At 42.3% G+C, this 19595-nt stretch overlaps 1 protein-coding gene across 2 annotated transcripts in view; it reads right to left on the minus strand.

Moving 5' to 3' along the window:
- Nucleotides 1-19595, minus strand: part of tenm1 (teneurin transmembrane protein 1) — a 1787780-nt gene that overhangs the window by 222478 nt on the left and 1545707 nt on the right. For both annotated transcript variants that reach the window (XM_055643570.1, XM_055643571.1), the window contains one exon: nucleotides 12420-12658. In XM_055643570.1, coding sequence (XP_055499545.1) covers nucleotides 12420-12658 — 239 coding nt within the window. The remainder of the gene's footprint in view (nucleotides 1-12419; nucleotides 12659-19595) is intronic.

The following is a 19595-nucleotide window of genomic DNA, read 5'->3' on the forward strand; positions in this document are numbered from 1 at the left end:
GGACTTGACAGTGACACCACCACACTAAACATCGAGGCAGCAACTTTCATATCGGCTGTCACATGCAGTATGGCACCTTGGGTGAAGTACTAAATGATGATAGTGGTTCTGCAACTGCATCTCAACATGGTCAATATCTTTAACCATGGCCTTTCCTAAGCATGGAAGTGTTAGGCGACACATAGTGCCTTTCCCATCAACCAAAAAACCCCATTTAGTAACAAAATCACAAGCTGTTCTTGAAGCAACAATCAAGTCTCACTTTGTTAGACCCTCAAGAGTCATTTGCATTTCATTGTTTATTTAAGGAGGAACTGCAGATGCTGGAAAATAGAAGGTACACAAAAATGCTGGAGAAACTCAGCGGGTGCAGCAGCATCTATGGAGCGAAGGAAATAGGCAACGTTTCGGGCCAAAACCCTCCATAGATGCTGCTGCACCCGCTGAGTTTCTCCAGCATTTTTGTGTACCTTCATTGTTTATTTGTTTGATCAGTCTCAGTAAGGTTCAGTAACATTAAAGGCGCAGTGGTAGAGTTGCTGCCTCACAGCGCCAGAGACCCGGGTTCGATCCTGACTACGGGTGCTGCCTGTACGGGGTTTGTACGTTCTCCCCGTGACCTCGTGTGTTTTCTCCAGCAGCTCTGGTTTCCCCCCCGCACTCCAAAGGCGTACAAGTTTGTAGGTTAATTAGCTTTGGTAAAATGTGTGAAATGATCCCTAGTGTACAGGGTGATCGGTGATCGGCGTGGACTTGGTGGGCCGAAGGGTTTGTTTCCGCGCTATATCACTGAAGTCTAAAGTCTAAAGATCAGGCTCTTTATGTTAAGCTCAATTAATTCAAAATAAATTAAATGAACAATAAAACTTGCATACTTATCATAGCATGTAAACGATGCTACCTGCAACATCGAAATGATTAATTCCTGAAGGAAAATTTGGGAAGGTGAAATTAGGTTTTCCAGTCAATATAATATTATTTCATGACAAAACATTTTCAAAGGGACCAAATCTTCTACATCTGCCAATAATCAGCAATAAAAAACATGGAAAAAGTATTGGGATCATCAGAAAATTACTTTCAGATTAATATTTCCTTTGAGTAGACATAAGGTAGACATAAAGTTGTAAATGTTAGTCAATCACAATTTGTTAATGTGCTGAACTTGAATATTTCAGTCAAAGAAATTGATTGGAAGCCAAATTGTGTAGGAAAGAACTGCAGATGCTGGTTTAAATCGACGATAGACACAAAATGCTGGAGTAACTCAGTGGGACAGGCAGTATCTCTGAGGAGAAAGAATGGGTGACTTTTTGTTTGTATGTGGAGTTAAGAGAGAAAGCGTTAAAACAAGGTGCTGGTATAGGACGGCAAGGTGGCACGGCGGTAGCGTTGCGGCCTGACAGCGCCAGGGACCCGGGTTCGATCCGGACTACGGGTGTTGTCTGTATGGATTTTGTACGTTCTCCCCGTGACCTGCATGGGTTTTCTCCGGGATCTCCAATTTCCTCCCACACTTCAAAGACGTGCAGGGTTGCAGGCTTATTGGCTTGGTAAAACTGTACAATTGTAGTGTGTGTAGGATGGCGTTAGTATGCGTGGGATCGATGGTCGGTGTGGACTAGTTGGGCTGAAGGGCCTGTTTCTGTGCTGTATCTCTAAACTAAACTAAACTAAACGAATATCTATCTCAATAAAACTTTACACTCAGTAAATTGTCCAGCCTTGCGTGACAGAATTTTGTAATTTCAATGAGATCACTTCTCATTTTTTCTCGCACCAGAGATTTTAGGCAAAATCTACTCAGCTGGAGTTACTCAGTGGGTCAGGCAGCATCCCTGGAGTAGATGGATAGACGATGTTTCGGGTCGGCACCTTCTTCAGACTGCCAGTTTCGGATCGGGACCCAGTCTGAAGAAGGGTTCCAACCTGAAACGTAACCTCTTCATGTCCTCCAGAGATGCTGCCTGACCCGCTGAGTTATTCCAGCACTTTTATGTTCTATGCAAGGTTCCAGCTTCTGCAGTTCCTTGTGTCTCTATGTCCATGTAAACTCTTCGAACACAGCTAATGCTCTAACCCAGAACCAGTATGCTGAATCATTGTTATGTTATGACAATAACATGTTATGCTATGACAATTTTTTTCTTTTATCAGGTAAGGACAACAAAAATCCTGAGTTTGATATAGCTCTTCGAACTAACGGAATCAAGGGACATGGGGAGAAAGCAGGGACGGGGTACTGATTTTGGATGATCAGCCATGATCATGCTGAATGGCAGTGCTGGAACGAAGGGCCAAATGGCCTCCTCCTGCACCTATTTTCTATGTTTCTAAAATGTTTGTATCAAATATTACAAAGCTCTATAACATTACAATTGTCAAAGATAAATTGCAAAACTTTAAGAAGACAGCAAGGGAGAGGGATCGATAGATGGCCTAAAATTGCTGAAAGTCCTCTTCAAGTGGCATAATAATTCCGAGCTTTAAAGAAGGTTTAAGCTGAGCCTGTGTACATGGCACTTACTGCAGTCTCCTTCAGTCAGATTCTGTTCTCTGTTGTCAAAGGACAAAGGGCGACCGTAAAACAATAACAAGACATTGAAAGGGGAACATGACATTTGCTTCTCTGTAATGGGGTGGAATTGGGCGGTGTTTACTCAGCTGTGTCTTTGTGAGGTGCATGATTGATCATTGTTACAACACCATTCGGAAGAAGGAAACGTGCTAAAGTGCATGCTGTAGTAAAGGATAATACTGTACATAAGGGGTCGATGAATCTTTGTTCGTAGAGCAATTTCCTAGATTGCTCCCAGTGGTAATGCATTTGACGCTCTTAACTAAAGTCTAGATTGTTTTACCCCATCTTTGTGTTGTGTTTTAAAGTTTTCTTTAACACAGTGGGACATCTATTACATTTAATTATCATTAAACCACAAAGTTATAGCACAAGTATTTTGTGTCTTAATAATATCCCCTGTTTTCAATTCCCCTTTGAACACTGACTAAAATACTACTTAACTTCCCAGATACTGCCTATACCTAATAATGTTCACCCATGCTTATAGAGTCATAGAGGGATACACCTCGGCCCTACTTGCCCACACCGGCTAACATGTCCCAGCTACACTAGTCCCACCTGCCTGCATTTGGTCCATATCCCTCCAAACTTGTTCTATCCATGTACCTGTCTAACTGGGTCGGCTATAGATCAGTAAAATCTCGCCCCCCACTCCCAAATATAGATTTTTGAAGAATTTATGTAATATTTTAGATTCTGTCTTAACAATGCCTAGTATCCATATTTCTCTCCTGATAGATTTCAAATATTTAAATTGTGCTTTTGCCTTTTTGATTTACTGTGTGAAAGGTTCATAATGCATGGAGGTCTGAAGAAGGGTTTCGACCCGAAACGTCACCTATTCTTTTTCTGGATTGATTGTGGATCCACTGATGATCAGCCATGATCACATTGAATGGCGGTGCTGGCTCGAAGGGCTGAATGGCCTACTCCTGCACCTATTGTCTATTATCTATTGTCTTTTTCTGCCTGACCCTCTGCGTTACTCAACATTTTGTGTCTAAGTTCTTAATGTAAATGGGCACACAGTTGCCTTAGTGATAGAGTATTCGCCATGTTTCTCACTGAAAGTACATCCAGCAGCAAGGTGTATGTAAGAGGAGGTTTTTGGTGCAGAGGGTGCAATATATGGACAATTACTCAGAAGCCAGCAGTAAACACAATCGCCTTGCTGTTGCTTGCAACAGTGAGGCCAATGTTCAAGGTTCATAAGTTCTTGAGTGATAGGAGTAGAATTAGGCCCTTTGGCCCATCATGTCTACGACACCATTCAATCATCTTTCCCTCTTTACACCATTCTCCTGCCTTCTCCCCATAACCCAAGAATCTATCTATCTCTGCCTTAAAAAGATCCATTGTCTTGGCCATCACAGCTTTCTGTGGCAATGAATTCCACAGATTCACCACCCATGTTCATTGTAAGGTGTAGGTAATATGTGGAAAGGCAGTGGGATGTACACTCTGCCACTGTTGGCCAGAGAGCAAAAGGTCTGTGATAAGGCAGAAGGCAGATCGGTGGTTTGATAAAGCAAGACAAAGAATGGACAGTAATGAGATAAGTATAGAGGTGTAGGTTCAGATCCTGAAGAAATTTGCTACCATTCCTCAAATTTTCAGCTTCAATAGATTCCTAGCCTTCCAATCTCTATATCTGGTGTCAGCTGGTAGAGACCCAGCTTCGATCCTGACCTCAGGTGCTGTCTGAGTGGAGTTTGCACGTTCTCTCTGTCACCATGTGCGTTTCCTCCGGGTGCTCTGGTTCCTTTCCACATCCCAAAGACGTGTTGGTTTGTGGGCTAATTGGCTTCTGTAAATTGCCTCTAGCGTGTATGGAGTGGACGGGAAAGGGGGATTACATAGAACTAGTGTTAATGGGTGTTCAATAGTCAGCGTGGGCTCGGTGGGCCGAAGGGCCTATTCCCATGCTGTATCTTGCAATCACATTTTTAAAAGTCGAGGTTTTTCAATCGAGTGCCCTCGAGCTTGAAGGTCGAAGACAGTCGCTGAAAAGTCGCGTCAGTGGGACAGGCCCTTTACTGTTATTACGGTAACGATAATTAATAGTATTACTATTTGCGTACAGTTTTGGTCTCCAAATCTGAGGAAGGACATTATTGCCATAGAGGGAGTGCAGAGACGGTTCACCAGACTGATTCCTGGGATGTCAGGACTGTCTTATGAAGAAAGACTGGATAGACTTGGTTTATACTCTCTAGAATTTAGAAGATTGAGAGGGGATCTTATAGAAACTTACAAAATTCTTAAGGGGTTGGACAGGCTAGATGCAGGAAGATTGTTCCCGATGTTGGGGAAGTCCAGGACAAGGGGTCACAGCTTAAGGATAAAGGGGAAATCCTTTAAAACCGAGATGAGAAGAACTTTTTTTCACACAGAGAGTGGTGAATCTCTGGAACTCTCTGCCACAGAGGGTAGTTGAGGCCAGTTCATTGACTATATTTAAGAGGGAGTTAGATGTGGCCCTTGTGGCTAAGGGGATCAGAGGGTATGGAGAGAAGGCAGGTACGGGATACTGAGTTGGATGATCAGCCATGATCATATTGAATGGCGGTGCAGGCTCGAAGGGCCGAATGGCCTACTCCTGCACCTATTTTCTATGTTTCTATGTTTCTATGTAATGATGACTGTTTAAATCTGCTTCCCTGTGTGTGCACTCCATACTGTATGAACAGCCTATATTTAAATCCATTTGACATCATTTAGGTATGACACAGGACTAATGTCACCCCTGTATATCCTGAAGACTTAACATGCACAGAAGTGTCTGACTTTACGTTACATTGAGTACTGTGTGTGTCATGGGGTGATCACGTTTCACAACTGATTTGACATCATAAATCAATCATTACGCAATTGAACTTCTAACCTCACCGCTCTCTGAAACTGCTGTCTAACTTCTGCAAGTTTTTGGCCTTTTCTGTTTATGTCATTTAAAAAAAATCAATGGGTTGTGGTGTATTCTTGTAATCTAGAGGACGTGAGCTCGAGGACTATCTCAAAAATTGATTCTTCCAGTCTCCATCTAGGAAATGACATTCACTTGGTAATGATATCAAAATCCAATACAATTTGAGTGGCCAACAATATTCTTTCCAATCGCACTTGATCAAAGACCAATTCTTAATAATGAGCAGTATAATTGGAGAGTCCTAGAGTCAATGTTTAAGAAAGAACTGCAGATGCTGGAAAATCGAAGGCAGACAAAAGTGCTGGAGAAACTCTATGGTTCTATGGATCTATGGAGCGAAGGAAATAGGCAACGTTTCGGGCCGAAACCGAGTCATACAGCAAGGAAACAGGCCCAACTTGCCCACACCAATCAACATGTCATGAGTTCATAATTCATGTGATAGGATCAGAATCAGGCCATTTGGCCCATTAAGTCTACTCTACCATTCAATCGTGGCTGATCTATCTCTCCCTCCTATGTGTCCCATCTACACCAGGCCCACTTGCGAGTGCTTTACCCATAACCCTCTAAACCTGTTCTTTCCATGTACCTGCCCAATTCTCTCCTAAACGTTACGATAGTACCTGCCTCAACTACCTCCTTCGGCAGCTCGTTCCTTACACCCGCCACCCTTTATGTAATAAAGTTGCCCCTCATGTTGCTATTAAATCTTTCCCTCCTCACCGTAAACCTATGTTCTCTGGTTCTCAAATCCCCCACACTGGGCAAAAGACTGTGCTTTAACTCGATCTATTCCTCTCATGATTTTGTACACATTGTCACTCACGTTCAAGTTTAGATTTCGATGAGGCAAATTAATCTAACAGCTAATTTCTTAAAAACATTTGTATCTGAAATCCAAGCATTTCTCAGTCAATAATTGGAGACACAAGAGATGGCGAAGCTGGAGTCTGCAGGGAAATGCAAATTGCTGGTGGAAGTAAGCATCTGTGGAGGCCAAGAAATGTGGAGGCAAGAACCTGCATCTAGATGATTCAGTTGAACTGAAATGTCGACTATTTCTCAGCCTACTCAGATGCTGCTTGACCTGCTGAGTTTCTCTGGAGATTTAGTTTTTTGCTTACCTGATGACTAAAAAGCATTTGAAAGAAAGCAATGCCCATTTATTCCTTTTTATTATATTAAATGAGAAACAAAGAGAATAATTCAGCTGCAATCATTAAAAATAATATTGTTTAGTTTAGTTTAGTTTAATTTCATTTAATTTAGAGATACAGCGCAGAACCAGCCCCTCCGGCCCAACTAGTCCGTGCCGACCAGCGATCCCCGTACACTAACACTATCCGACACACACTAGGAACAATTTACAGTTTTGCCAAGCCTATTAGCCTACAGACCTGCATGTCTTTGGAGTGTGGGAGGAATCTGGAGCACCCAGAGAAAACCCACGCAGGTCACGGGGAGTGCGTACAAAAACTCCAGACAGACAGCACCCGTAGTCAGGATTGAACCCGAGTCTCCGGTGCTGTGAGGCAGCAACTCTACAGCATTATTTTGGTTACTTTGCTTCAGAGTCGCTTGACACTCAACTGCAGCGAACATGTACACTTCCTCACTTCCTTATGTTGTCTGTTATTCTTCACATGAGCAATCCAGCAATAATATAAAGATTCAGGTCGTTTCTATAAGTAAGGTGCAAAGCGGATAGCAAATATCTGAGCCAGGAGTTTGGGGTTAGATGGGAGGCTACATCATACACTTCTAAAGGGGAATGTGGTTGGAAATGTAGATCAAACAGTATTGCTGATTTGATCCGTGTCTGGTTTTGCTGCTATCGACCTGATCCATAATCCATGTCAGGTTTCCAACACTACCACCTAGCGGCATGTGGGCAGCCATGTTAGTTAGTTCAACTTACGACACCAAGCCTACAGTATTCATTGTGATGGTCTCTGTATGTATTCTGATTAAAGTACTCTGTATCAATAGTACTTTTGATCTACAGAATAGGATGGATGTTCACAGCAACAGGTTAGTTGGAGAACATAAGACATCAAACAGTGCAGCAGAGAAACTGATCGTTTAGCCCATAATATCCACACCGATCACGATACCTAGTGATATTAATTTAGTTTAGTTTATAGAGATACTGCGCGGAAACAGGCTCTTCGGCCCACTGAGTCCGCAGTGACTAGTGATCCCCGCACATTAACACTGTCCTACACACACATACTAGGGTCAATTTTTAATTTATACCACGCCAATTAACCTACAAACCTGTATGTCTTTGGAGTGTTGGAGGAAATCGAATATCTCGGAGAAAACCCACGCGGTCACTGGGAGAACCCATAGTATAGATAGCACCCGTAGTCGGGATCGAACCCAGGTCTCTGGCGCTGTAAGCACTGTAAGGCAGCAACTCTACCGCTGCGCTACCGTGCCACCCCATATCATCTCTGCCTGCACATGATCCATATCCCTCCAATCCCTGCATATCCATGCCCCTGTGTAATGGACTGAATTTTCAAGGAGACAGTGAATAACTTCATCACTTGCACTGATACCTTTCCTGATTGATTTTATCAGCCAGCCTTTCTGTAATAGAATCACTAATATGTTTGAAACCAAACTGGAATGGACTTTGAAAACGAATATGCACAATGGTCTGGCAGTCAGTGTTGTTGCCTCGCAGCCCCTAACCGTGGGTGCTCTCTGTGTGGAGTTTGCATGTTCTCCCTAAGTCCACATGGGTGTACACTGGGTGGTCGATATCCTCCCACATGAAAAAGACACGCTGGTTAACCGACTGCTGTAAATTGCTGCCAATGCAGCTTAATAACAGGAAAGTAAGGAGATGAGGTAGAATAGAAACATAGAAACATAGAAAATAGGTGCAGGAGTAGGCCATTCGGCCCTTCGAGCCTGCACCGCCATTCAATGTGATCATGGCTGATCATCCAACTCGGTATCCTGTACCTGCCTTCTCTCCATACCCTCTGATCCCCTTAGCCACAAGGGCCACATCTAACTCCCTCTTAAATATAACCAATGAACTGGCCTCGACTACCCTCTGTAGCAGAGAGTTCCAGAGATTCACCACTCTCTGTGTGAAAAAACTTCTTCTCATCTCGGTTTTAAAGGATTTCCTCCTTATCCTCAAGCTGTGACCCCTTGTCCTGGACTTCCCCAACATCGGGAGCAATCTTCCTGCATCTAGCCTGTCCAACCCCTTAAGAAGCATAGGACTGAACTGCAGATGCTGGTTTAAACCAAAGATAGACATAAAAAGATGGAGTAACTCAGCATCTCTGGAGAAAAGGAATAGGTGACGTATCGGGTCGAGACCCCTCTTTAGAGGCAGAATTAATATGGATGCAAGGCTTAAAATGGGTTTATTGAATATTGGTGCATGATGATGAAAAAATAAATACAGCCATTCGGCTATTGAAAACGACAACCTCAAATAAGCTCTGAACTACATAGACTATTATTGCACTATTATTATTTGTTTTTTTGTGTGTACATATGTGTGTGTGTGTATATTTATATGATCTACTGTATATATACTTATATCTGTGAGTACGTGTATATGTAACGTCCAGGTTCAGGACCCGCTTCTTGCCTTCAGCCACCTTTGAACACCATTGCCTTCAGCCACCATTGAACACATCCAGAAATAAGCTCTGAACTACAATAGACTATTATTATTATTGCACTATAATTGTTTGTTTTTGAGTATGTGTGTGTATGTGTGCGTGTGTGTGTGTGTGTGTGTGTGTGTGTGTGTGTGTGTGTGTGTGTGTCTATATACACACTGAACTTTTTTTTTCTCTTGTTCATGTATTATGTTTACATGTTCTGTTGTGCTGCAGCAAGTAGGAATGTCATTGTTCTATCTGGGACACATGACAATTAAATACTCTTGACTAGGTCTATTTCCATGCTGCATGATCCTATGACTGCTTCTTCTCTACCTAAGTATGTGCACCAGGCTTGGTTTGCAGTGTGACCCAATCAATGATTGATTCAGCTTTGAAGATGTGCAGCTCTCAGCCCAGGCTGGATCCACGGGGCTCAGCGGCTGAGGTCGACGGTGGGATGGTACGCTGAGGCTTTGAGAAAGCTTGAGAAGACCACCAGTCTTTATCCCAGCTTCCTCCGTTGTGGTGTCGTTGGGGGATGAACCTTGTTATAGTTAGATCCCCTGGTTTGGAGCAGGAGAGAACTCTGGCAGCCTGAATCAGTGGTGCCTCAGGTAGGAAGACGAGGGGGATTAATGATCATGGTCCTTGTGTTAGGGCTGTGATCAGAGTGTGGTCATAGAACCATAGGAAAAAACAACACGGAATCAGGACCTTTGGTTCAACTTGCACACGCCGACCAGCATGCCCCATTTATACAAGTACCACCTGCCTGCGTACGGCCCGTCTCCTTCTAAACCTTGTATCTGTCCACTTATCGTTTAAGAAAGTTAATAATGGTCGGAGTTGGATGAGGGGGGGAGAGGCCACAGAGGTTGGAAATCACATAGGAGATTACAGGGTCTAAAGGATAGGAGGACTGGAGGACTAGAGGGATTCTAGGGGTGGTGGTCAGGGCTTGGGATTAACACTGGGCTGGGGGTTGATGGTGGAGGGTAGAGGATGAAGGGGCGAGGGTAGGGGCAACATTTTCAAAAGGCAGCTGAGGGTCTCACTCACCAATTCAATATTGGGGTATGTTTCAGAAGAGACCAACTAGTGAAGAACATGACCTACGTTCCTCCACAATGCCCCCAAGTGGACCATTGCAGGGAGATGAAGTCATTCTACGCTGATATAAAAAATTAGTGGTTCACATGCATAGGTTTCTCAAGTGACAATTAAAGTAACTGGGAAACAGTCATTATCACATTTCATTCCGATAAATATTATTTCATTTGAATAACCTTGAACTAAAAGGGTTATGTGATTGAATTTTCAGATAATTATGTTTTATAAGATGGCATTTTAGATTTTAACTTTCCATATTCTTCGCTGAAGCATTCTACTTGGGTCACAGGCATTTAATGTTTCCCAATCGCCTGCACAGAGCGTGGAAACATTCCATGACTAAATAGTGCATGGGACTAATTGTTAATTGGCCATTTTAGATAATTAAAAATAGGGTCTAATGCATTTGAAAGAATAAAAACTGATCACCTGCAGGGTGAATTATTTGGCGACAGAAATTAAAGTCATTAGGAGGCCTGATTTGAAAGTTGGATTCAATTAGTTGACCATTGCAGCAGCTAGCCAGAATCTATAGAAAATGCAATACAAATCTATACCGGAGCTGTGATTACCCTCGGAAAGGCAGACTAGTTTAAGAGACAAGGAACATATTCATAATTGGGTTTTGCTTTGTACTAGGATATCATAAGACTCCTGTTCTAAAGTCACATCTTAGATCTATTATTAACTCTCCAGTTAATTAATGTGACTTTACAATTTAAGATTTACATGTTAGAATAAGATTCAGCTCAGTGAGAACATATCTTTAGGTTTTATGGGACACCAGCTAAAGTAAGTATATGATTTATCATTTTCTATACCCATTCACTTTGTTTTACAAAATTTAGCATTTGAAGAATGAAATCGAGTGGGTCGTATTCACATGGATAATTGGAGAGGAAAAACAGGAGGAATTAAAGTATTTACAAATAAGTTTGCGTATGCGAAATTAGTTCGTTTTTGTAGTTCAGAGATACAGAGCGGAAACAGGGCCTTCGGCCCACCAAATCCACACCGACCAGTGATCCCCACACGTTAACACACACTAGGGACAATTTTACCTTGACACCAAGCCGATTAACCTTCAAACTTGTAAGTCTTTGGAGTGTGGTTGCAAACCGAAGATCTCGGAGAAAAGCCACGCAGGTCACGGGTAGAATGTACAAACTCCGTACAGACAGCACCCGCAGTTGGGATCGAACCAGGGTCTCTAGCGCTCTAAGGCAGCAACTCTACCACCATGCCACTGTGCCGCCCACTATAGCTGTTATCCTGCAATATTCATACTGTTAAAGATGAAGAGGCTTTACCCTTAGCTTGAATTTTATTGTTGAATTGGGAATGACGAAATCGACCATAAAGGAACCATGCTGAAACAAAACTCATCCGTAGAGAAGGGGGGGGGGGGGGGGGGGGGGGGGGGGGGGGGGGGGGGTGAACTCTCCGATTGACATCGAGTCATATTACTGGAATTAACTGAAATTTAGAAGGATGAGAGGGGATCTTAAAGAAACATATAAAATTCTGGAGGGGTTGGACAGGCTAGACACAAGAAAAGTGTTCCCGATGTTGGGGAAGTCCAGAACCAGGGGTCACGGTTTAAGAACAAGGGGTAGGCCCTTTAGGACTTAGATGAGGAACACCTTTTGTCACCCAGAAAGTTATGAATCTGTGGAATTCTCTGCCACAGAAGGTAGTGGAGGCCATTTCACTGGATGTATTTAAGAGAGTGTAAGATATAGCTCTTCTGGCTAACAGAATCAAGGGGTATGCATAGACAGCAGAAGCAGGTACTGATTTTGGATAATCAGCCCTGTTCAGCTGGCTCGAAGCTGGTTCACCTATTTTCTATGTTTCTATGTTTTATGCATTTGCCTCATACAGGCACACTGTAAGATATAGATGGTATACAAACACAGATGCCCAGTAATTTCCTCTTGTACATGAAGAAGGAGCTAAAACTGAAACTATTATAGAGACAGAAGCGGAAACAACAATCAGCAAAATGGAAAGTGTTAATAAATTCATGCAGGTTTAAACAAAAGCACCATTTTCTTTTCCTTATAACTACCTGAAATGATTTATTTATACGTACAGAATGTATTATGCAGAGCGGAAAATAATGAAGGAATGGAGTAAGAATAAGGAAGAAACTTACCAATAACGTAGGCAAGAAGGAGGGCGAGTGTTACTGTAATGGCTGTTGCACTTAGAGCTGTACACTTCCAATTGCAACACTTGTAAGGTTTGTTGAAAGTGAAGGCAGGTCTGGAGAAAGTGCTTCTAGGAAGGGGTCTCGGAGGCGGAGAGTAAACAGTGTTCGAGGTCAGAGGATAGCTTGGGTTGGTGGTACCATAGAGACTGGAAGTCCCAGACCCTGGTTTAAACAAGAAATGCCTACAGAGGAGAAAAACAAAGAGAGAGACCAAACAAGATTGAATGGAAGAAATAGGCAGAGAATGTTACCGATTGTTTTGATGATTAACCAACAAAACGTCTGTACAAAAGGAATTGCAAGCGGAGTCTGAAGAAGGGGTCCTGACCCAAAACATCTCTATCTATGTCCTACAGAGATGCTGCATGTCCTGCTGAGTCACGTCTGCGCTTTGTATTGTGCATATGATTAAAATAAGGTTTGCTTTAGTTTAGTTTAGAGATACAGTGCGGAAACAGGCCTCTCGGCCGACCAAGTCCGCGCCGACCAGCGATCCCCGCACACTAATGCCCCTGTCCCACTTAGGAAACCTGAACGGAAATCTCTGGAGACTTTGCGCCCCACCCAAGGTGAAGGTGGTTGCCGGAGGTTGCAGGTGGTTGCCGGAGGTTGCAGGTAGTGGTAGGTCTTACCTTCCACAACCTGCAACCTCCGGCAACCACCTTCAACTAGCAACGCAACCGGCTTCGACTAAAAAATTACCGATTTTTAAAACGGCAACCTATTTTTAGTCGCGGGCGGTTTTGAATTTTTTGAAATAATTGCCGGAACATAGAAGTAGCGGAAACCACTTTCGACCTTTGGGGAGACTGGCAAAAACATCCGGGAACTTCCGGGAACCGCACGGAAACCTTGGGTGGGGCGCAAAGTCTCCAGAGGTTTCCGCTCAGGTTTCCTAAGTGGGAACAATTTACATTTATACCAAGCCAATTAACCTACAAACCTGTACGTCTTTGAAGTGTGGGAGGAAACCGAAGATCTCGGAGAAAACCCACGCAGGTCACGGGGCGAATGTACAAACTCCGTACAGACAAGCACCCATAATCAGGATTGAACCCGGGTCTCTGACGCTGTAAGGCCTGTTAGAGGCCTACCGCTGCACCACTGTGCCGCCCATGGTGAAAAGAAGTCCTTAGAATTTTCCTTGAATAATGCATTCTTTTTGAGTCATGAATTTTTTAATCAATGATATTGGAATCATCTCTCATTTATTTGTGGGCAAGAAAAGATCAGGATCGAGGACAATCCCTACATTGAGGCTTCCCTGCTTCTCCCAGTATGAATATCACCACTACTTTTGTCTTTACTAAAACTCCTATGAAGATTATTCTAATTTAGTTTACAGTTCAGTTTAGAGATATGGAGCAGAAACAGGCCATTTGGCCCACCGAGTCCACGCCGACCAGCGATCATCACAACACTATCCTACACACACTAAGGACAATCTGAAAATTTCACCGCCTACAGTATTTATGTCTAAAGATTTATGTCTACAGTACCTTCAGTTTAAACCAGCATCTGCAGTTCCTTCCAACACATAGCCTACAAACCTGTGTGTCTTTGGAGTGTGGGAGAGGACTGGAGCACCCAGATGAAACCCATGTGTCACAGGGAGAACGTACAAAATCTGTACAGTCAGCACCCAGAGACAGGATCGAACCTGGGTCCCTGGCGTGAATAAGCAACTCTACCGCTGCGCCACTGTGCCGCCATCTTTCATTCATGTATGACAAAGTTATTTAATATACTTATACTTAAATTTCTGTATAATGAATATAAGCTTTGGTAAAAATTCCTTGAATTAATTTTGAGTTGCCAATTCAATCCAAATGTTATTCTCTTTTAAATTTTGACATCTCTGCTATTAATTATCCATACAGGATCTTCTTCAATTGCTCATCTACTTTACTCCAAAGAGGACGGTAATTTTGAGATTTAAGGAGGAGAATTTATTAATTAACAAACCACCAGTTCCCAAAAGTAAATAAATAATTAACAGAAATGGATGAATGGAAAATACATTAAAATGCATGAAAGCACATTTAAAAACTTGAAAATATACACTTATTTCACTTCTTATCTGAAATATAAGCAGTGGCAGCAATGTCGTATTGCAGCATGTTTTTTTACATCAATTTCTATGACAAATTTTTTTGCTCCTACCCAATCTCAGAGGTACTTATGAAAATCAATTGGAACTTTTAATATATAATATAAATGATCACCTTTTGGATCGTAAGATCATAAGTGATAGCAGTAGAATTAGGCCATTCGGCCCATCAAGTCAACTCTGCCATTCAATCATGGCTGATCTATCTCCCCCTCCTGACCCAATTCTCTTGCCTTCTCCCCATAACCTCTGACACCCACACTAATCAAGAATCTATCTTGAGGGAGTTAGATGTGGCCCTTGTGGCTAAGGGGATCAGGGGGTATGGAGAGAAGGCAGGTACGGGATTGTTCCCGATGTTAGGGAAGTCCAGGACAAGGGTCACAGCTTAAGGATAAAGGGGAATCCTTTAAAACCGAGATGAGAAGAACTTTTTTCACACAGAGAGTGGTGAATCTCTGGAACTCTCTGCCACAGAGGGTAGTTGAGGCCAGTTCATTGGCTATATTTAAGAGGGAGTTAGATGTGGCCCTTGTGGCTAAGGGGATCAGGGGGTTATGGAGAGAAGGCAGGTACGGGATACTGAGTTGGATGATCAGCCATGATCAATTGAATGGCGGTGCAGGCTCGAAGGGCCGAATGGCCTACTCCTGCACCTAATTTCTATGTTTCTATCACTCTCTGCCTTAAAAATATCCACTGACTTTGCCTCCACAGCCTTCTATGGCAAAGAATTCCACAGATTCACCACCCTCTGACTAACGAAATCCCTCCTCATCTCCTTCATAAAAATAACGTCCTTTAATTCTGAGGCTATGACCTCTAGTTGTAGGCTCTCCTGTTATAGGAATAGCGCCAATGGTGGTGCAGTACCGATGGTGCACTACCCATGAGGCAGTAGCCAAGATGGATCCTGAATTAAAATGGCTGAACCCAAGGCTCGAGTGTAAAGCCTCTGTTAATTAGTTGTGTAGCTGTAATGGAGCAGTTTGCAGAAAGGAAACACAATATTAAAACATCTCCCACTAGTGGAAACATCCACTCCACATCCAGTCTATCCAAACCTTGATGTCTGCTCTTAACTCGCTGACTGGATAGCACACACCAAAAGCTTTTCACTGTACCTTGGAACTTAGTAACTTAGAAAAATATCTCTCGGTTTTCTGGGAACATTTGCGTTAGGACTAGTGAAGGGGGTTGAACAATTAATATTAGATGTGTGATATTCCCACTTCAGAGGAAAGGAGAATTCTCAAAGAGCCGTAGAACTGGAGAAGTTGGCGGGTACGCAGATCGGCAAGGCCAAGGAAGGATTTTGGAATAAGCATGGACATTTAAGAATAACGAGGTTATCCGATCCAGAGCTACCAGACGAGTGAGAGTGAGGGGTGAAGACTGACTGGAACTTTTCCAGAATCTTCACATGGATAGCCAACATTTTCTGCTCACCCTGCAGTGATGTTGAACAAACACCAATGATAGATCATATTTTTCCAAGTGCTGAAAAAACACTCAGCAGATCTGGCAACATCTATGGAAGGTTTGTTTTGGGTTTTCGACTTTGTTTGACGAAGGGTCACAGTTGCAAAACAATGTCTGTTTTTCTTTGCACAGATGCTGCCTGACCTGGTAGGTTTTCCCAACATTTTCTGTTTTATTACTGTCGGTTTCAAAGCTGTATCGATGGTCACTCTAGTGCGTTACATTGCAGATTACAGACCTTTGTGACTGTACATGGTCTTCTCATGCATCATCTCATTCTAGTTTAGTTTATTTAGAAAGACAGCACTGTGAAGAGGCCCTTCGGCCCACCGGGTCTGCTCCGACCAGTGATCCCCGCACATTAACACTATCCTTCACACTAGACACAGTTTACAATTTAACTGATCCAATTAACTTACAAACCTGCTCGTCTTTGGAGCGTTGGAGGAAACCGGTGCACCCGGACAAGACCCATGTGGGTCACAGGGAGAACATACAAACTCCATGCAGACAGCACCCATAGTCAGGATCGAACCTGCATCTCCCTGGCGCTGTAAGGCAGCAACTCTACCACTGTGCCACCGTGCCGTCCGATGAAGGATCGCAGACCCGAAACAATGTCTGTTTCCCTTTCCACAGATGCTGCCTGACCTGGTGGTGTTTCCCAACATTTTCTCTTTTATTACTGTAAATTTCAAAGCTGGATGGGTGGTCATTTCCAGTACAGTGGACTGCAGATTACAGACCATTCTGACTGTACACAGAGTCCTCGTGCATCATCTCATTCTTATGTAAGCACACTGACAAATTTCTTATCTGCAGTACAGTGCCAAGTGGAAATACATGACCTTCTGTGCAAGTCAAGAGCTCAAGCCTCTCAGTTATCTTTTGGGCCAAATGCATAAGTAATTGGAGTTATCACAAACATAAATGACACTGCATTCCTTTATCTTGCTGACTTGGCCTTATTTTTTCTCTGATAAATACACATTTATTGAATTTTGTTTCAGAATGTCAACAGATGGGTGTCAGAATATATCAGCGTATTTTGTTAAAGCTAGGCATGGTGGCACAGCGGTAGAGTTGCTGCCTTACAGCACCAGAGACCCGGGTTCGATCCAGGCTATTTTTTTATTTTTTTTAATTCATTTTTTAATAGAAGCATATGCATATCATACTCCAAACCAATACAGACTTTGTTTAACGATTACATATTATTAGTATCTAGGGCCCCGGGATCCCAGCTATCAAAATAGCTGGGGGTCATCATTTATCAATTACGTATTAATACTGCTTCTAATTGTTTATTTATATTTATAGATAGAAAGAGAGGAAAGAAAAAAAAAGAAGAAAAAAAAAAGAGTGATCTATCAATAATGCAGCTTAGGAGTTGGGTCCGTAGGTTAAAAAAGGAACTATTCATCTAATCCTAAATTCTAATTAATTAATTCTAATACTAAACTAAACTAAACTAATTCCGCCAAAAGATAGGGATCAAACATCGTTCTGAAATGACATCAATTCTGTAGATCCAATGATTTGCTTCTTGACTTAATTAATGACAGAGAGAAAATATTCAGAAAGTAATATAAAAATATTTTTAATTTAGTGCAAGCACATATTTTAAAACCAACAAATCCTATTGAATATTTATACTATATGTTGGAGCCATTAAGCTTAAGTAAGTTGTAAAAACTGCCACTACACTATATCTAATATACTAATTCAGTTTTTCCAATGCATTAGAGTTATTTTTCAATGTCTCAACAGTGCAAAGTAGTTGGTAATATGTTAGCTAACTTGTCTGATGTTTTCCATGAAGCTGGATCGATTGGAGTCATTTATTTGATTGTAGTGCCTTGTCCTGAAATTTTTTTTGCAAGATTAATGGAAAACAAACGCCGCTTGCAGCAAACAGACTAAATAAGTATTTTTTCCAATAACTAATGATAAAATGGAGCACAAGGAACTGCAGAAATGCTTTATGGATGGTCAATGTCTCTTTCCCTTTTATGACTTAGCTGAATAAGGGATGTAATGTCAAAAGTAATAACTGGTTGGATAGGGTTCAAAAATAGTTACTGGACCTTCGGTACATTTTTTAACTTAACGTGTTACCAATGATGCAAAGTTCACGACACAAAAATTTCATTTGGTACAATCGGGACACATGGCTTGACAGGTACATTTGAAAGAGTCGGGCAACTGAGTGCTTTCTTCTCAAGAGACAAGACATTTCAATTTTGTTGATAAAGCCTGTGCGGAATTATTCCATTGTTCTGTTATCTGGAGATGTTGAGTAAAGCGAACACGTGCAAACAAATATTATTTTGTGGATGGTGCTCTAAAGTGGAGTAATGCTGTAGACAATTCTCTACAATTTTGCTTTGCCTCTGCACGCAGGGATCAATGTAAACTAAGCACAGACCCGCTCCGCTATGTCCCATAACAAATTGGATTTAAAGGCCATCTGATTAGTTTTGAATGGTTCCTTGCTTATCCACATTGCAACTGATAGGTTATCCTTGCATCACCACTGGCAAAGAAGATTTGTTGGAATCCAGTGTTATTTAGAGATATCTTTAGATTACGGCCAGCCATTGAAAAAATACAATAATAATCTGATTTCAACGATGAAAGAACGTATTTACTTAGGAGAGACACAAAATGCTGGAGTAACTCAGTGGGACAGGCAGCATCTCTGGAGAGAAGAAATGGGTGACGTTTCAGGTTGAGACCCTTCTTCGGACTTTAGTTAGGAGCTGCCGTGATTGGTAAAATAATTTGCAAACATTTTTAACGCTGGAAAAGGTTAAACCGGCTATCCCATCAGCAGAGAGAATGATGCAAACTTGCAAGGAGCTGTGCTAACCTGAGAAAAAAACTTGCATATATGTAGCATCGTTCAAAGCTTGAGGATATTCCAAAACCCTAAAGTCAACAAAGTATATTTGATGTCAAATAAATCTGGTAATGAGGAGGACAACACGGGTGACACAGTGGCGCAGCAGTAGAATTGCTGCCTTACAGCGCCAGTGACCCGGGTTCGATCCTGACGACTGGTGCTGTCTGTGCGGAGTTTGTACGTTCTCCCCGTGACCTGCGTGGATTTTGCCAGAGATCTTCGGTTTCCAACCACATTCCAAAGACGCAGAGGTTTGTAAGTTAATTGGCTTGATATAAATGTAAATTGTCCCTGGCGCGTGTAGGATAGTGTTAATGTGCGGGGATTGGTTGGCGCAGACTCAGAGGGCCGAAGGGCCTGTTTTCACACTGTATCTCTAATCTAAACTAAACAGCTAATTTACCCAAATCAGATCCACAAACACCAGTCTAATAATATTTAGATCATGCATTGATCGACTGATTACAGCATGGAAACAGGCCTTTCTGTCCACTGAGTCAACTCCAACCATCGATCACCTGCTCACACTTGTTCTATGTAGAGACAATGATTTAGATGCTGATTAATGCACAAAAGGACACAAAGTACGATAGTAACTCAGCAGAATTATTGTCCCTTCACC

This window comes from Leucoraja erinacea, chromosome 12, assembly GCF_028641065.1.
Source record: "Leucoraja erinacea ecotype New England chromosome 12, Leri_hhj_1, whole genome shotgun sequence".
Lineage (NCBI taxonomy): Eukaryota > Metazoa > Chordata > Chondrichthyes > Rajiformes > Rajidae > Leucoraja > Leucoraja erinaceus.